The following is a 14,155-nucleotide window of genomic DNA, read 5'->3' on the forward strand; positions in this document are numbered from 1 at the left end:
TTTTTAATACATAAAATGATTTACATTTGTCATTAGTAGAAGGATTTTTAGAACTTATGTTTAGAATTTCCAGAAGTTTGTTCAAAAATTTGTTTTTAATTTTTTCCCCTCTCATCACCTATTTTCTATTGAATTCTTTTGTTAATAATTTTATATCCATTAATTTTATCTGTTTAATTATGATTCTGACTATGGTTCTGCCTAAAAAGAAAAGTGTGAATATAAGTTTCTCCTACTTCAGCCAAAAATAAAAATAAACCACATAATATAATGCAGAGCATTTACTTTCTTTAGGCACGTATTGCAATTCTGCAAGTGCTTGCTTTGTTGCTTCTGATGGCAAAAATTTGAGACTCTATCAAGCAGTGGTGGATGCAAGGAAATTATTGGATGAATTATCAGATCCTGAATCTTCAGTGAGTATTTCCTAATCTTCGTTAAAATACCTAGGCTGCTAAGGAATTCTCTTTTTACTTTGTCTAGGACTTTTATTTGTTAGTTTGGGCGGTGAGCACATGTTCTAGGCTCTATGTGACAGATTTATGTGTTTTTTGTTTTTTTTTTAATTTTTAAACTTTATTTTGGAGGGAGAGAGCATGAGCAGGGAGGGACAGAGAGAGAGGGAGAGGAAGAGGATCCCAGCAGGCTCTGCACCATCAGCATGGATCCTCACGCAGGGCTTGAACTCATGAACCACGAGATCGTGACCTGAGCCAAAAACCGAGTCTGACACTTAACTGACTGAGCCACCCAGGTGCCCCATAAATTTACATGTTCTTAATTTGTATTCCAGGGTATATGCCTCAGTATCACACATCAATACATTTTTACATTTAAATAAATAAATGACTTTTTTCCTGAGTTATCATGATTTCTGCTTGACATTTTTCACTCTCTAGTTTGGTTCTATTAATCTTTTCTTGCTCTAAGGCAGCTTTAGCAAGCTCTTTGTTTAGGCTGGAAAATTTGAACTTTTCTGAGCATTATTGACCATTTTGAAAAATTCTTTGGTTAGAATATGTTATCAGTGAGTGGCAGTATCTTATACTGGTAATTCTGAACCAGAAGTCATGTATATTAGTTACTGTTCAGATTTGAATAGTGAATTTTCCATCTACCTATGAAAACATGCCTTTTATAAAACACTTTTCTAATAAAAATATTTCCAGTATTGAAAACCGAAGTATTTTTGAGTATCTGCTATGTGTCCTTCAAAGTATGGAGAATATAAAGTATAACTTTCAGTGTGTGGCTTTAAGAAGCTTTTAATTTAGCTGAGGAGAGAAATTATTAATAAAAAGATTAAATAACAGTTTAAGACAGAAGCGGTGTCTGAGGGTGGTATGTAATTTATTGCCAAACAGATGGCACTAGAAATATTTCATAATCCGGAAGAGAGAGAGATCAGATTAGGGTAGGCATAGAAGTCTTTATTACAGTATTTAGGTTTGTTTTTAGTAGGTGGATAAAGTTTAGAAAGACAAATCCTTTGCCTTTTCCTGAGTGAGAGACTGGCCTGAAAGTATGCATACAGGAAAGTACATGTATAAGTAAGACTTCTTCCGGGAGCGATGAAAAAACCTCTTGGACTGGAGCCAGGGGTTTGGCATCGAGGAAGTAGCATCTTCAAATCATGGAATTGGGAGATACTTTATAGGTCACTGGTCTAACCTGATGCTTCATTCTTATCCTTGAGCACATTCCTGCCAATTTGTCATTTGGCATCCTAGGTAGGGGGGAGTCTCAACTCTAAATGCAGCTCATGACACCCTTACTACTATACTGAAATTAAATTTGTATTCCTTAAATTCTGCTTGTTAGCCCTGGTTCCATTTAGAATAAGTCTAATATTCTTTACATATGAGATCACTTCAGATATTTGAAGACAACTGTCTTATAACCTATGAAACTTTTTTCTTCAGGCCAAACCTGCTCCCCCCTCCACCAATAAACTAACTCTGTTTTATATTTGACCCTGGTTACTCTTCTTAGCAGTTTTCAGTTTGTCTATATGCTGGGCATTGTGCAGCAGTATTATGACCCGTCTCATTAGATTCTATTTTGTTTTGGGCAGGCATGCCATGCTCTTTGTATGTAATGGACTCATACTGAGCTGACTCTGAATTAAATATCCAAAAGTCTCTTCTTGCCAGTAAGCCGTCCTATATTTGTGCATTTGAGTTACGGCCCAAATGTAGGCCTATTTTCACTTTACATTTTCACCTTCTAGAGTCAGTCTTTCAGTATCACTTCGAATCCAGATCTGTTTTTTTGTGTTACTGCTTTATGACTTACGTCACCAATCTGTTTGATGAATGTTGTTTCCACATCTTTATCTGAGGCAGTTATAGAAAAAAATGTTGAACAGGATAGGACTGAAAAAGAGGCTAGTAGTGTACATGTGAAATCTTTTTCCATTTTTATTGTCTTAAATGTTTCTTTAGCTTGTCCCTGGGATTTCCATGAGGCAGCTTGTCATGTACTTGGCTGAAATAAATTACACCCTGTCTGCCAAATATTCTGCAGTCAAAAAGGAAGTCAAATTTGTGTGAGATGATTGTTTTAATGTATAAATAGGTTAATGTATGTACCCTGATGTCTGTTGGTGACTAAACCATTGTACTAAATAGACATCCAGCTCTTTAAGTCTGCCTTTTTTTCCTTTTTGAAAATTGGAATATTTACCTCTTTCTAGTATTTTGGCTGTGTCATTTCCTCTGATTTTTCAGAGAATATCTTCAGTAGTTCATTGGTCTCATTTGAAAAATTTCCCACTAACCTGGACATTACTTTTCCAGAAAATATAATTTTATTTAGAGCGTTTAGATACATTCTTGAAATTTCTTAACTTATCCTGGTCATCTACTCTCCCTGCACCAATGTACATTTTTTTCTTAAGCCTTCTATTCTTATTAATTTTTTAATGTTAAAAAGTAACACTTATTCATTGTAGAAAATTTTTGCTTTATTTTCAATTTTGTGCAAGATAAATTCTTGAAATAGAAGACCAGAGACAAAGAAGGAATTAGGAGTTCTTTATTCTCTGAATTTTTGTTAACATTAAAGTATCAGCCTCTGTTAATGAGCTCATCTTTTCCTGTTTTTTGTACTCTGAAAACAGTAATTTATTCAATTACTTACTTTTTTGAATACATTTTTAATTTTGGAATAGTCCTAGATTTACAGAAAAGTTGTACATGTAGTACAAAGTTCTCATATACATCACAACCAGTTTCCCCTATTGTTAACATCTTGTATTACCAGAATATATTTGTCACAACTAAGAAACCATCATTGATATGATATGATCAGTTAGACTCTAGATTTTTTAAGATTTAACTGATTTTTCTGCATATGTCCCATTTGTGTTCTAAGATCTCACCCAGAGGGGCACTTGGGTGGCTCAGCCAATTGAGCTTCTAACTTCAGCTCAGATCATGATCTCGCTGTTAGTGGGTTCAAGCCCTGCACTGGGCTCTGTGCTGACAGCTCAGAGCCTGGAGCCTGCTTCAGATTCTGTGTCTCCCTCTCTCTCTGCCCCTCCCCTGCTTGCATTCTGTTTCTCTCTCACTCTGAAAAAAAATAAATAAATAAAACATTCCAAAAAAAAATTTTTTTTTTTTAATTTGAGATCTCACCCAGAAAACCACATTATATTTAGTCATCATGAATCCTTAGACTTTTCTGGTCTGGAATAGTTTCTCAGTTTTCTTCATCTTCCTCAGTATTTCTCATGACTTTGACAGCTTTGAGTACTACTGGTCAGACAATTTGTAGAATTTTCCCTCGATTGGGATTTATTTGTCTGCTACTTTTCTCATGGTTAGACCAGAGTTATGGGTTTTTGGGAAGAGTACCCCAGATATAAAGTATCCTTCTCAACACATTTTAAGAGGGTACATGCTATCAACATGGTAATTAGTGCCTTTCTTCTTTTTTTCTTTTCATTCTTGCTAGAAGTTTGTTAATTTCATTGATATTGTCAAAGAATGAGCTCTTTGTTTCATTGATCTCTTTGTTTTGTTTTCATTTTCATTTATTTCTGCCCTTATTTTTATCATTTTCCTTCCTTATTGCCTTTTTTGGGGGGTGTTCTTTTTCTGGGTTTCATTAAATAGGAGCTTAGAGTTTTGTAACTTTTCTTATTTTCTAACATATGCATTTAGTGCTTTTAAATTTTCCTCTCAGCACTGCTTTGGCATTCTGATAAGTAGTATTTTTGTTTTTGATCATTTCACTATATTTTTAAATTTTCCTTGAGAATTCTTTTTTTTAAAGTTTATTTATTTACTTTGAGAGAGAGAGAGACCAAGTTGGGGAGGGGCAGAGAGAGAGAGAGAGAGAGAGAGAGAGAGAGAGAGAGAGAGAGAATCCCAAGCATGTTCCACTCTGTCAGTATGAAGCCTGATATGGGGCTTGAATCCATGAACCATGAGATCATGAGCTGAGGCAAAATCAGGTCACTTAACCAACTGAGCCACTGAGGTGCCCCTCCTTGAGAATTCTTATTTGACCCATGGGTTATTTAAAAGAGTGTTGTTTAGCTGCCCAATAAATACTGGGAAGAGATTTTCCTTTTATCATCCTGTTACTGCCTTCTAGTTTGACTCCATCATGGTAGGAGAACACACTATAATTTCAGTCCTTATACATTTATTGTAAAGTTTGTTTTATGGCCAGGACATTGTCTGTCTTAGTATGTATTCCATGGCACTTGAACATATTCCACTATTGTTAGATGGGGTGTTCTACATATGTCAGTTAGATTTTATTCTCATTAATGTTGGTGTTGAGTTCTTCTAGATCTTTGCTAATTTTCGGTCTAGTTCTATCAATTCTTATGAGAAGGGTGTTGAAATTTCCAACCGTAATGGTGAATTTGTCCATTTCTCCTTTTAGTTCTGTTAGTTTTGTGTTTCACATGTTTTGCAACTCTGTTTTGCGTATACATTTAGTCTGAAATCAGGGTGTTGGCAGGGCCATGCTCTTTATGAAGGCTCTAGGGGAAGATCCTTTCTTGTTTCTTCCTAACTTCTGGTTGCTTCTACTGATCTTTGGTGTTCTTAGACTTGAAGCTACAATACTCTAGTCTCTGTCTCTGTCTTCACATGCCCTTCTTCTCTCTGGGTGTTTTGTGTGTGCTCTCCTTAGTCTAGTATGACCTTATCTTAAACAGATTAGATCTGCAAACATCCTTTCTGTAAATAAGATGGCATTCTGAGATTCTGTGTAAACATGGATTTTGATGGGATACTATCCAGCCCATTATACTAACCAACATTTTTTCCCTCATAAGTTATATTTACAGTTGCATAGGCAGGAACCTCCAAAGTCTCTTGAGTCATTCTGACTTTCAGAGCCATATATTATGAGGAATTGTGATATTTTTGCCTTTCTGAATGATAGACTACAGGGCTTGCCTTTATTGTTGATCTTAAATTCTTAACATCGTTGCTTCCTGTCGAGTTCCCATTATTTCTGCTGATCTTTTTTGTTTTTTTGTAAGTCAGAGCAGCAGTTTTCTCAGTTACTTCCTCTACTAATTGTGAGTTGAAATACAGAAAGAAGTTGTCACATGCTGTCCTCTTCCTCAAATGAGATTTTTAGTAGATGGTGAGTAGAGGCTAGTTTATTTTTTTTTTCCTTTAAGAGTCATCTGAAAAGATTTGAATTTTATTCTGGGATTGAAGATGGATTTAGGGGACACCAAAATTTTTTGGGCAGGGAATTAAAGGGGTTAGTTTGCAGGATCGAGTATAGTTGATAAGGTATTGGAAGTCTATTGAGGTCATCAAAGCCTGTGGTAAAATAAACTTGAGCTAGAGTGGTATTTGGCAGATATTGAGAAAAGATAAAGTAGGGCTTAGTAGTTGCTTGACTATGGATACTAAAGGAAATGACTCTAAGGTTTCAAGTTTGTGATAGTGGATCCACTAGCTTTGGTAAGACACTTGTGAGGTGTTGATGATGACTTAAGTTTGAGATACATTGAGTGTGAAGTGATTGAGGTTTTAGGTAGCAAAATGTAGTTAAGATAATCGTTTTGCAGGTATTTGGAAATAAATTCCTAGTGTTACATGTCAGATACCAGTGTATATTTGGTATTTATTATTACAAAAACAATACTTGAAATCTTGAGAGCTCTAAAGGCATTAGTAACAATTAATGTCCATAAAAGTGACCCTGAGTCATCAAGAAGGCATTTATATTGAGAAAACTATTTATGAAGGCAGAGATTTAAAGATTTTATTTTTGAGTAATCTCCACACCCAACGTGGAGCTCGAACTTCCAACCCTGAGATCAGGAGTCCCACCCTCCACTGACTGAGCTAGCCAGGTGCCCGGAAGGCAGTGATTTAATTAAAGCTAAAAAGAATTTTCCAATCAAAATACTGAAGATAAAGTTGTTCTGGTGCCTGAAAGCATAAACTTTTGAACTTTCTTGCCAAGTGATGCTTGGTCAAGGGAGGTTCGTTCATTCATTCATTCCACAAGTATTTCATGAGTACTTGTTAAAGTATTCTATATATTATTCTGTGACTCAGTAATGGGAAGAGAGAAGTGTGGTGTTGAAAGGTAGCTGTTGCTGTTACTAAAAACAAGCCTTTTGTTTACTTACTTAGAGTGTGTGTGTGTGTGTGTGTGTGTGTGTGTGCACGCACATGCATGCGTGCACATGTGCAGGGAGGGGCAAAGAGTGGGAGAGAGAAAATTGTAAGCATGTTCTGCACTGTCATGGGGCTTCAACTGGAAACCTTGAGATCATGACCTGAGCCAAAATCAAGACTCAAGATGCTTAACCGATTGAGCCACGCAGGCACCCCGTCATCTCTACTTTAGAGATGAGGACACTGGTGTACAGAGAAATGTAATGACTTGTGCCAGTTCAATTAGCTAGTAGTTGTAGAGCCAGGATTTGAGCCCAGGCAGCTGGGCTCTAGAGACCAACCTCTTTTTTATTATTTATTATTATTTTTAAGGTTTATTTATTTTTGAGAGAGAGAGAGAGAAAGAAAACGGGCAGGGAGAGGCAGAGAGACAGAAGGAGACACAGAATCTGAAGCCGGTCCAGGCTCTGAGCTGTCAGCACAGAGCCTGACATGGGGCTCGAACTTTGAATGGCGAGATCATGATCTGAGCTGAAGTTGGATGCTTAACTGACTGAGCCACTCAGGCACCCCTAGAGACCAAGCTCTTAACCACTATGCTGTGCTGCCTCTAAAAAGCCATTTGTTTCTACATGTTTGTCAAGTTGTACCCATTGTTTTAATTCTGTAATTTAAATATATAAATTGATACGTGAGTATAAAAATTTTGATTTTTTTAATAAATGTTTTGGAAGTATATTGAAAAATAACTGCTATTAATTAGGTATGGTGAGACAACTATAAAAGAATCTAGGGGGAATTGTAAAACCAAAAAACTGCACTCATTTCTTTGTAGGTATCTTTCAGTTGTTACTTCAGTTTATAAAGAACTGAAAAAACATAGCCACGGCCTTACAGGAGGGGTTATGCAAGAAAGACGAAAGACATTTAATTCCTATTAGCAGACCCATATATTTAAAGGCCCTCACTCTACACCAAAATACCAGTTAGTTCATGTGCATTGATGTTTTAAATAAAATAAAATATTGAAGGTATATATGTATCATTTTAAAATGATTCTCTGGGTTAAGCAACCTTGTTGAGTAATTAGTCATCTCTCTCTCAATTGTATGGGATAAGAAGGCTTATCCAGTGCATGGAAGGAACACTTAATTCAGATGGTGGTGGTTAGGGAAGAGTTTCTAGTGGAGATGACACCTGACATGAGACTTACTGAAGGTATGAATTGAAAGTGAAGGAGGAATGACCCAGCAATAGCACTGCTAGGAATTTACCCAAGGGATACAGGAGTGCTGATGCATAGGGGCACATGTACCCCAATGTTTATAGCAGCACTCTCAACAATAACCAAATTATGAAAAGAGCCTAAATGTCCATCAACTGATGAATGGATAAAGAAATTGCGGTTTATATATACAATGGAATACTACTTGGCAGTGAGAAAGAATGAAAAATGGTCTTTTGTAGCAACGTGGATGGAATTGGAGAGTGTTATACTAAGTGAAATAAGTCATACAGAGAAAGACAGATACCATATGTTTTCACTCTTATGTGGATCCTGAGAAACTTAACAGAAGACCATGGGGGAGGGGAAGGGGAAAAAAAAGGAAGGCAAACCATAAGAGACTCTTAAAAACTGAGAACAGTCTGAGGGTTGATGGGGAGTGGGAGGGAGGAGAAAGTGGGTGATGGGCATTGAGGAGGGCACCTGTTGGGATGAGCACTGGGTGTCGTATGGAAACCAGTTTGACAATAAATTTCATATTAAAAAAAAAAGTCAAGGAGGAAAAGAATATTCTAGGTGGAAGGAACAGCCATTAAGAAGAAACAGGTATAATAAGTATAAAAAAATAGAAGAAGTATAAGAAAGTGCATGATAAACTATAAGTATTTTATTATGCCACGCCTATTACAGCCATAGCATTGAATGTAAATGGCTGTCGGAAGTAGATGAGATTGGATAGGATGGTACAGGCTAGATTGTGGAAAAAATATATTTATTTATGATTACACCCTGCTTTCTTTTTCCTCCCTCCCATTTAATTTACCATATTTACCATTTTTAAGTGTATAGTTCCATAGTGTTAAGTATATTCATTGTTGTTCAACAGATACTAGAACTGTTCTACAACTCTAGAACTTTGAAGTGGTTTTTCTTCAGCTTTATTGAGGTATAATTGACAAATAAAATTGTAAAATATTTAAAGTGTACATTGTGATGATTTGATAGAACTTTGTCTTACAATACTGATACTCAGTATTCATTAAACTTTAATTCTTTTTCCCTCTTCTCCCACCAGCCTTTGGTAACCACCTTTCTACTCTCTGTTTCTGTGATGTTCACTACTCTAGGCACTTCATATGAATGGTATAATACGGTATTTGTCCTTTTGTGATTGGCTTATTTTGCTTGGTATAATGTCCCCTAGGTTTATCCACATTGTAGCAAGTGACAAGATCTTTTTAAAGGCTGCATAATATTCCATTATATGTATATACCACAGTTTCTTTATTCTTTCACCCGTCATGGACATCTGGATTGCTTCTGTCTCTTGACTCTTGTGAATAACACTGTGATGAACATAGATATGCAAATATCTCTTCGTGATTCTGCTTTGAATTTTGGGGGGTATATACCCAGAAGTAGGATTGCTGGATCAGTCAGTAATTCTGTTTTTAATTTTATGAGAACCTCCCTACTGTTTTACATAGTGGTACACCATTTTACATTCCCATAAGCAGTGCACAAGGGTTCCAACTTCTCTGCATCCACTCCCACACTTATTGTCTCTTCTTTTGATAGTGGCTGTTCTGATGGGTATGAGGTGATATCTCATTGTGGTTTTGATTTGCATTTCCCTGATGATTAATGATGTTGAGTACCTTTTCTTGCGCTTATTGGCCACTTGTATATATTCTTTGGATAAGGTCTGTTCAGGTCTTTTGCCTATTTTGGCTTTTTTGTTGTTGAGTTGTAGAAGTTCTTATGTATCCTGGATGTTAACCCTTTATCAGATGTATGATTTCTACTTAATTCTTTGATTCTGTAGGTTGCCTTTTTACTCTGTTGATTGTTTCCCTGGACAGGCAGAAGTTTTTAAGTGTGTTTTTTATTTTGTTCCCTGTGCTTTTGATGTCATATCCAAGAAATCATTGACAGAACCAATATCCTTTCCCCATGTTATCATGAATTTTAGGATTTTTTTTTCAATTTCTACAAAATATGTCAGGAATTTCATTGAATATGTTGACTGGTAGTATGGACATTTCAGCAATATTAAGTCTTATAATCCACAGCATGAGATATCTTTCCATTTATTTATATCTTTTATTATTTTTCTTAGGAATGGTCTGTAGTTTTCAGTGTATAAGTTTTTCTTAAGCTTATTTATTTTGAGAGAGCATGAGTGGGGGTGGGGCAGAGAGAGAGAGAGAGGGAGAGAGAATCCCAAGCAGGCTGTGTGCTATCAGTGCAGAGCTCAATGTGGGGCTTGAACTCCTGAACCATGAGATCATGACCTGAGCTGAAATTGAGAGTCAGACATTCAACTGACTGAGCCACCCAGGTGCTCCTTCAGTGTATAAGTCTTTCATCTCTTTTTTTCAGTTTCTTCTTAATTTTTTTTATCCTTTTTATCCTTTTTGATGCTCTACTAAATGAGATTGTTAATTCCCTTTTTGGATTTGTCATTGTTAATGTATAGAAACAGACTTGATTTTTTGAATAAAAAAACTTTGCTGAATCAGTTCTAACAGTTCTTTTGTAGAATTTTTAAGGTTTTCTGCAGATCATGTCATCTGCAAACAGATAATTTTATGTCTTTTCTAATTTTTCTGCTTTTTATTTTTTATTTTTTGTCTAATTGTTCTTGCCAGAACTTCCAGTCTGTGTTGAGTAGTAGTGGTGAAAGTAGGCATTCTTGCCTTGTTCCTGATTTTAGAGAAAAAACTCTCAGTCTCTTCCCATTGAGTATGACCTTATCTTTGGGCTTTTCATATATGTCTTTTATTATATGGAGGTAGTTTCTTTCTGTTCATAGTTTGTTGAATGTTTTTTTCATGAAAGCATGTTGAATTTTTTCACTGTTAAGTCTGTGTCTCTGTGGGGGGAAGGTGGTCTAAGACTTCCTATTCCACTATTTGCTGATGTTACCTTCCCATTATGCCCTGCTTTCTTACAGTCTGTTCTCAACAGAGAAGTCAGAATGGTATTTTTAAAGTGTAATTTGGATCATGTCACTCTTTTAAGCCAGTGTCTACAGTGATCTGTAATACTGTACAGTGTCTGCCTCTTACCTCTTATCCTGCCTTCCTTCATTTCTCTGATACTGTGTTTTTCTACTTTTCCTCTACTTCATGTTGGCTTCAGCCACACCAGTCTCTTTACTGGTCCTGGAACATGGCCAACACTCTCTCATCTAAGTGTCTTTTACTTACTGTTCTCCTTGCCTGGAATATTCTTCACTCAGATAACACATGGTTGTGTTCTTGCCTGCTTTAGGTCTTTAGTCAAGGGAGGCCTTCCTGACCACCCCTGTCCACTACTTCCTGTCCACTTTAACACTTTATTTTCCCCTTGGCACTTAGTACTATTTCACAGTTTGTGTACGTTCGTATTTGTGTGCTGTTTGTCTTCTTTTGAATGTAAGATAAGGCAGTGCTGTATTCCCAGTGCCTGATATCTGATAAGCACTCTTTAGATACTTGTTGAGTTGATGAATGAGTTAATGAATATCACACTGAAGAGTTTTATTACCTTGTGAAGACAATGGGAAGCTGTTCTACCAATACGTACTTCATCAGTGCAGTATATGATACAGGTTTTCTCCATCCTCTTTTTCTTTCTTCTATCAAAATCTTCACTATTTTGAACTGGTATCTAGTTATTTTGATTTGTGCACTTTTTATTATTGCAGAAATTGAAAGGTTTTCATATTTTTATTGGCTGTTGTGTTTTGAATTGCTTGTTTATGTTCTTTGTGGGATCATAGTATTTAAATTGAGAAGGAAGACCATACTAAGTCGGAGAAGCTACACAAAGATCTTTCTTTTGCATTTTATGGAGAAGAACACATTGGTAAGGGTTGCACTTTTTCAGGGAGAGACAATCAGTACCACTTTGATTTAGTCTCTATGTCACTCACTCAGAGCCTAGGTGGGAAACAGATGACACACAAGGGTTTAACTGAGGAGAGTTTAATGAAAGAACTCCTTACAGAGCTGAGCACATGGTGATAATAAAGCACTCAGAGTCTGGTAACAGGATGAAGCCATTATTACCCTGTGGTAGTAAAGATGTTCCCAAAGATGTTCACATGCTAATCCCCAGAACCTGCAAATATGTTACCTCACATGGCCAAAGAGACTTTGCAGATGTAAATAAATTAAGGACCTTGAAATGTGGAGATTATCCTGGATTATTTTGGTAGGCCCAGTCTCATCACATGAGTCCTTGAAAGCAAGAGAACCTTTCTTGGCTGTGGTCAAAGAGAGATGTGACAAAAGAAGAATGGTCGGAGAGATGATATTACTGGTTTTGGGGAAGGAGAGAGGGGGCCATGGGCCAAAGAATAGGGATAACCTCTAGAAGTTGGAAAAGGCAAGGAAATCGAACTCTCCCCTAGAGCTTCCAGAAAGGAATGCAGCCCTGCTGGCAAGTTGATGTTCAACGAGACCCCTGTCAGACTTCTGGCCTACAGAACTGTAAGATATTACAGTTGTTTTGCTTTAAGCTATGAAGTGTGTGGTAATTTTTTGCAGTGGCAATAGAAAAATGTATCTCTATGCCTGAAGGGATAAGAAGAGCAGTAACAGTGTACCAAAGCTTGGTGAGAGCTAATGCCGTGGAAAAGGAGCTGCCTGTTGGGAGGGGTGGCCACACAGGAACACAGCTACTGCCAGAACTGTGGGGGAGAAAGGAGGATAAATGCCCCAACTTCTCTTTCTCTTTTCTCTGCAGTCTCTGACCGGTCCCTCCCATTGACCGAATTCAGCCTGAAGCTGAAGCGGGGTTGGGAACTAGGTGATACGGTCCTGAAGTCAACCTCTTGGAGCACAGAATAAGGCAGACAAGGGTGGAGAATACACCAAGGTTTAGATGCAGACAAAGAATAGCCAGCAAAGTACACCCTTTTTGCCCTTTAGCATCTATTGCTATTCTTTATTTAGATGAAGAAACTTTTTCTCCAGCACCAGGGAAACACAAATTCTGGTTTGGCGTTGTATCATTGTGTAATGATGCAGTGTGTAATGATGTAATGTACTTGCAGTCCTACTTGGGACCTGAATTGATGTTGTCCTACTATCAGTCCTCATCACAGCAGGGAAATCAGGGGGAAAAGAAACAACATGAAGGAAAGCTGTCATAACCCCTGTTTCCATAGATAGTCACAGAGCCTAAATTTGAGAATCGCAGTCTCCTCACACCACCAAATTCCATGTTCCCTTACACTTTTGTCAGCACCTTGGGTGTTTGCCTTTTTTTTTTCTTTTTAAACCTGGTGGAGTGGCCCAAATGTTAGCGTTCTCATTTTCATTGAGTAGATACCCATAGTGGAATTACTAGATCATGTGGTTTTAGTGCTGTATTTTAATGCAAAAAAAATCAATGATGAACAGAATGCCAAAATTTTTAAATAAAGACAAATCCTACGGTACCATGATGAGCCTCGTTGGAGCCTGGGGCAAAAGGAAGAATGTGCACTCTATAAACGTTTCTGTAATTTTTCAATGGTTAATTTTTTCCCAGAACATTAAAGTAGTTGAAAAGTATTGAAAGTTGGAAGTAAGTATAGTGAAATTCACAATATTATTTTAAGTTTAAATATTTTATTTATGCCCCAAACAATTTATTATACTCTTACCTTTCTGGCTTTAACAAAGCAAACACTTCAATAATCTGATCAAAATTTACTTCTTTGCTAATCCAGTTTTCAACTGAGATTTGTCAGATATAACAAGAGAAAGTAACTTTGAAAGTATGCTTGATGAGTGTAAATGAGAGGTATGAATATAGTTCCTGAACCTGAAAATGAATTTTAAAAAAGGGACAAACTAGAAATGTATGAGGGGCACCTAGATGGCTCAGTCAGTTAAGTGTCTGACTCTTGATTTCAACTCAGGTCATGATCTTGTGGTTTGTGAATTTGATCCCCACATACAGCTCCATTCTGAGTGGGGAACCTACTTAGGATTCTCTCTTTCCCTCCCACGCTCGTTCTGTCTGTCTCTCTCTTTCAAAATAAACTTTAAAAAAAATGTATGAGTTAACAGATGTGTTATTATTATTGGAAAAAGAGCCTATCAAGTAAAAATTAAGGAGATTGTGGGATTCTTTCTTAGTTTCTGACTGCTGATACAACAAATAACTACCATCATATCGGTGATTTTAAAACAATACTTTTATTATCTTACAGTTTTGGAGGTCAGACGTCCTAAAACCCAGGTGTCGGCAGGGCCATATTCCCTCTGGAGGTTCTAGGGGAGAATCCTTTTTCTTGCTCCTTCCAGCTTCTAGGGGCCCCTGCATCTCCTGGCTCATGGCTCCT

The 14,155-nt window shown here is 37.0% G+C and overlaps 1 protein-coding gene across 3 annotated transcripts in view; it reads left to right on the plus strand.

Moving 5' to 3' along the window:
* Positions 1 to 14,155, plus strand: part of DMXL2 (Dmx like 2) — a 152,286-nt gene that overhangs the window by 75,021 nt on the left and 63,110 nt on the right. For all 3 annotated transcript variants that reach the window (XM_042988851.1, XM_042988852.1, XM_042988853.1), the window contains one exon: positions 295 to 416. In XM_042988851.1, the coding sequence (XP_042844785.1) occupies positions 295 to 416 (122 nt within the window). The remainder of the gene's footprint in view (positions 1 to 294; positions 417 to 14,155) is intronic.

The sequence above is a fragment of the Panthera tigris genome, chromosome B3 (assembly GCF_018350195.1).
Source record: "Panthera tigris isolate Pti1 chromosome B3, P.tigris_Pti1_mat1.1, whole genome shotgun sequence".
Classification (NCBI taxonomy): domain Eukaryota; kingdom Metazoa; phylum Chordata; class Mammalia; order Carnivora; family Felidae; genus Panthera; species Panthera tigris.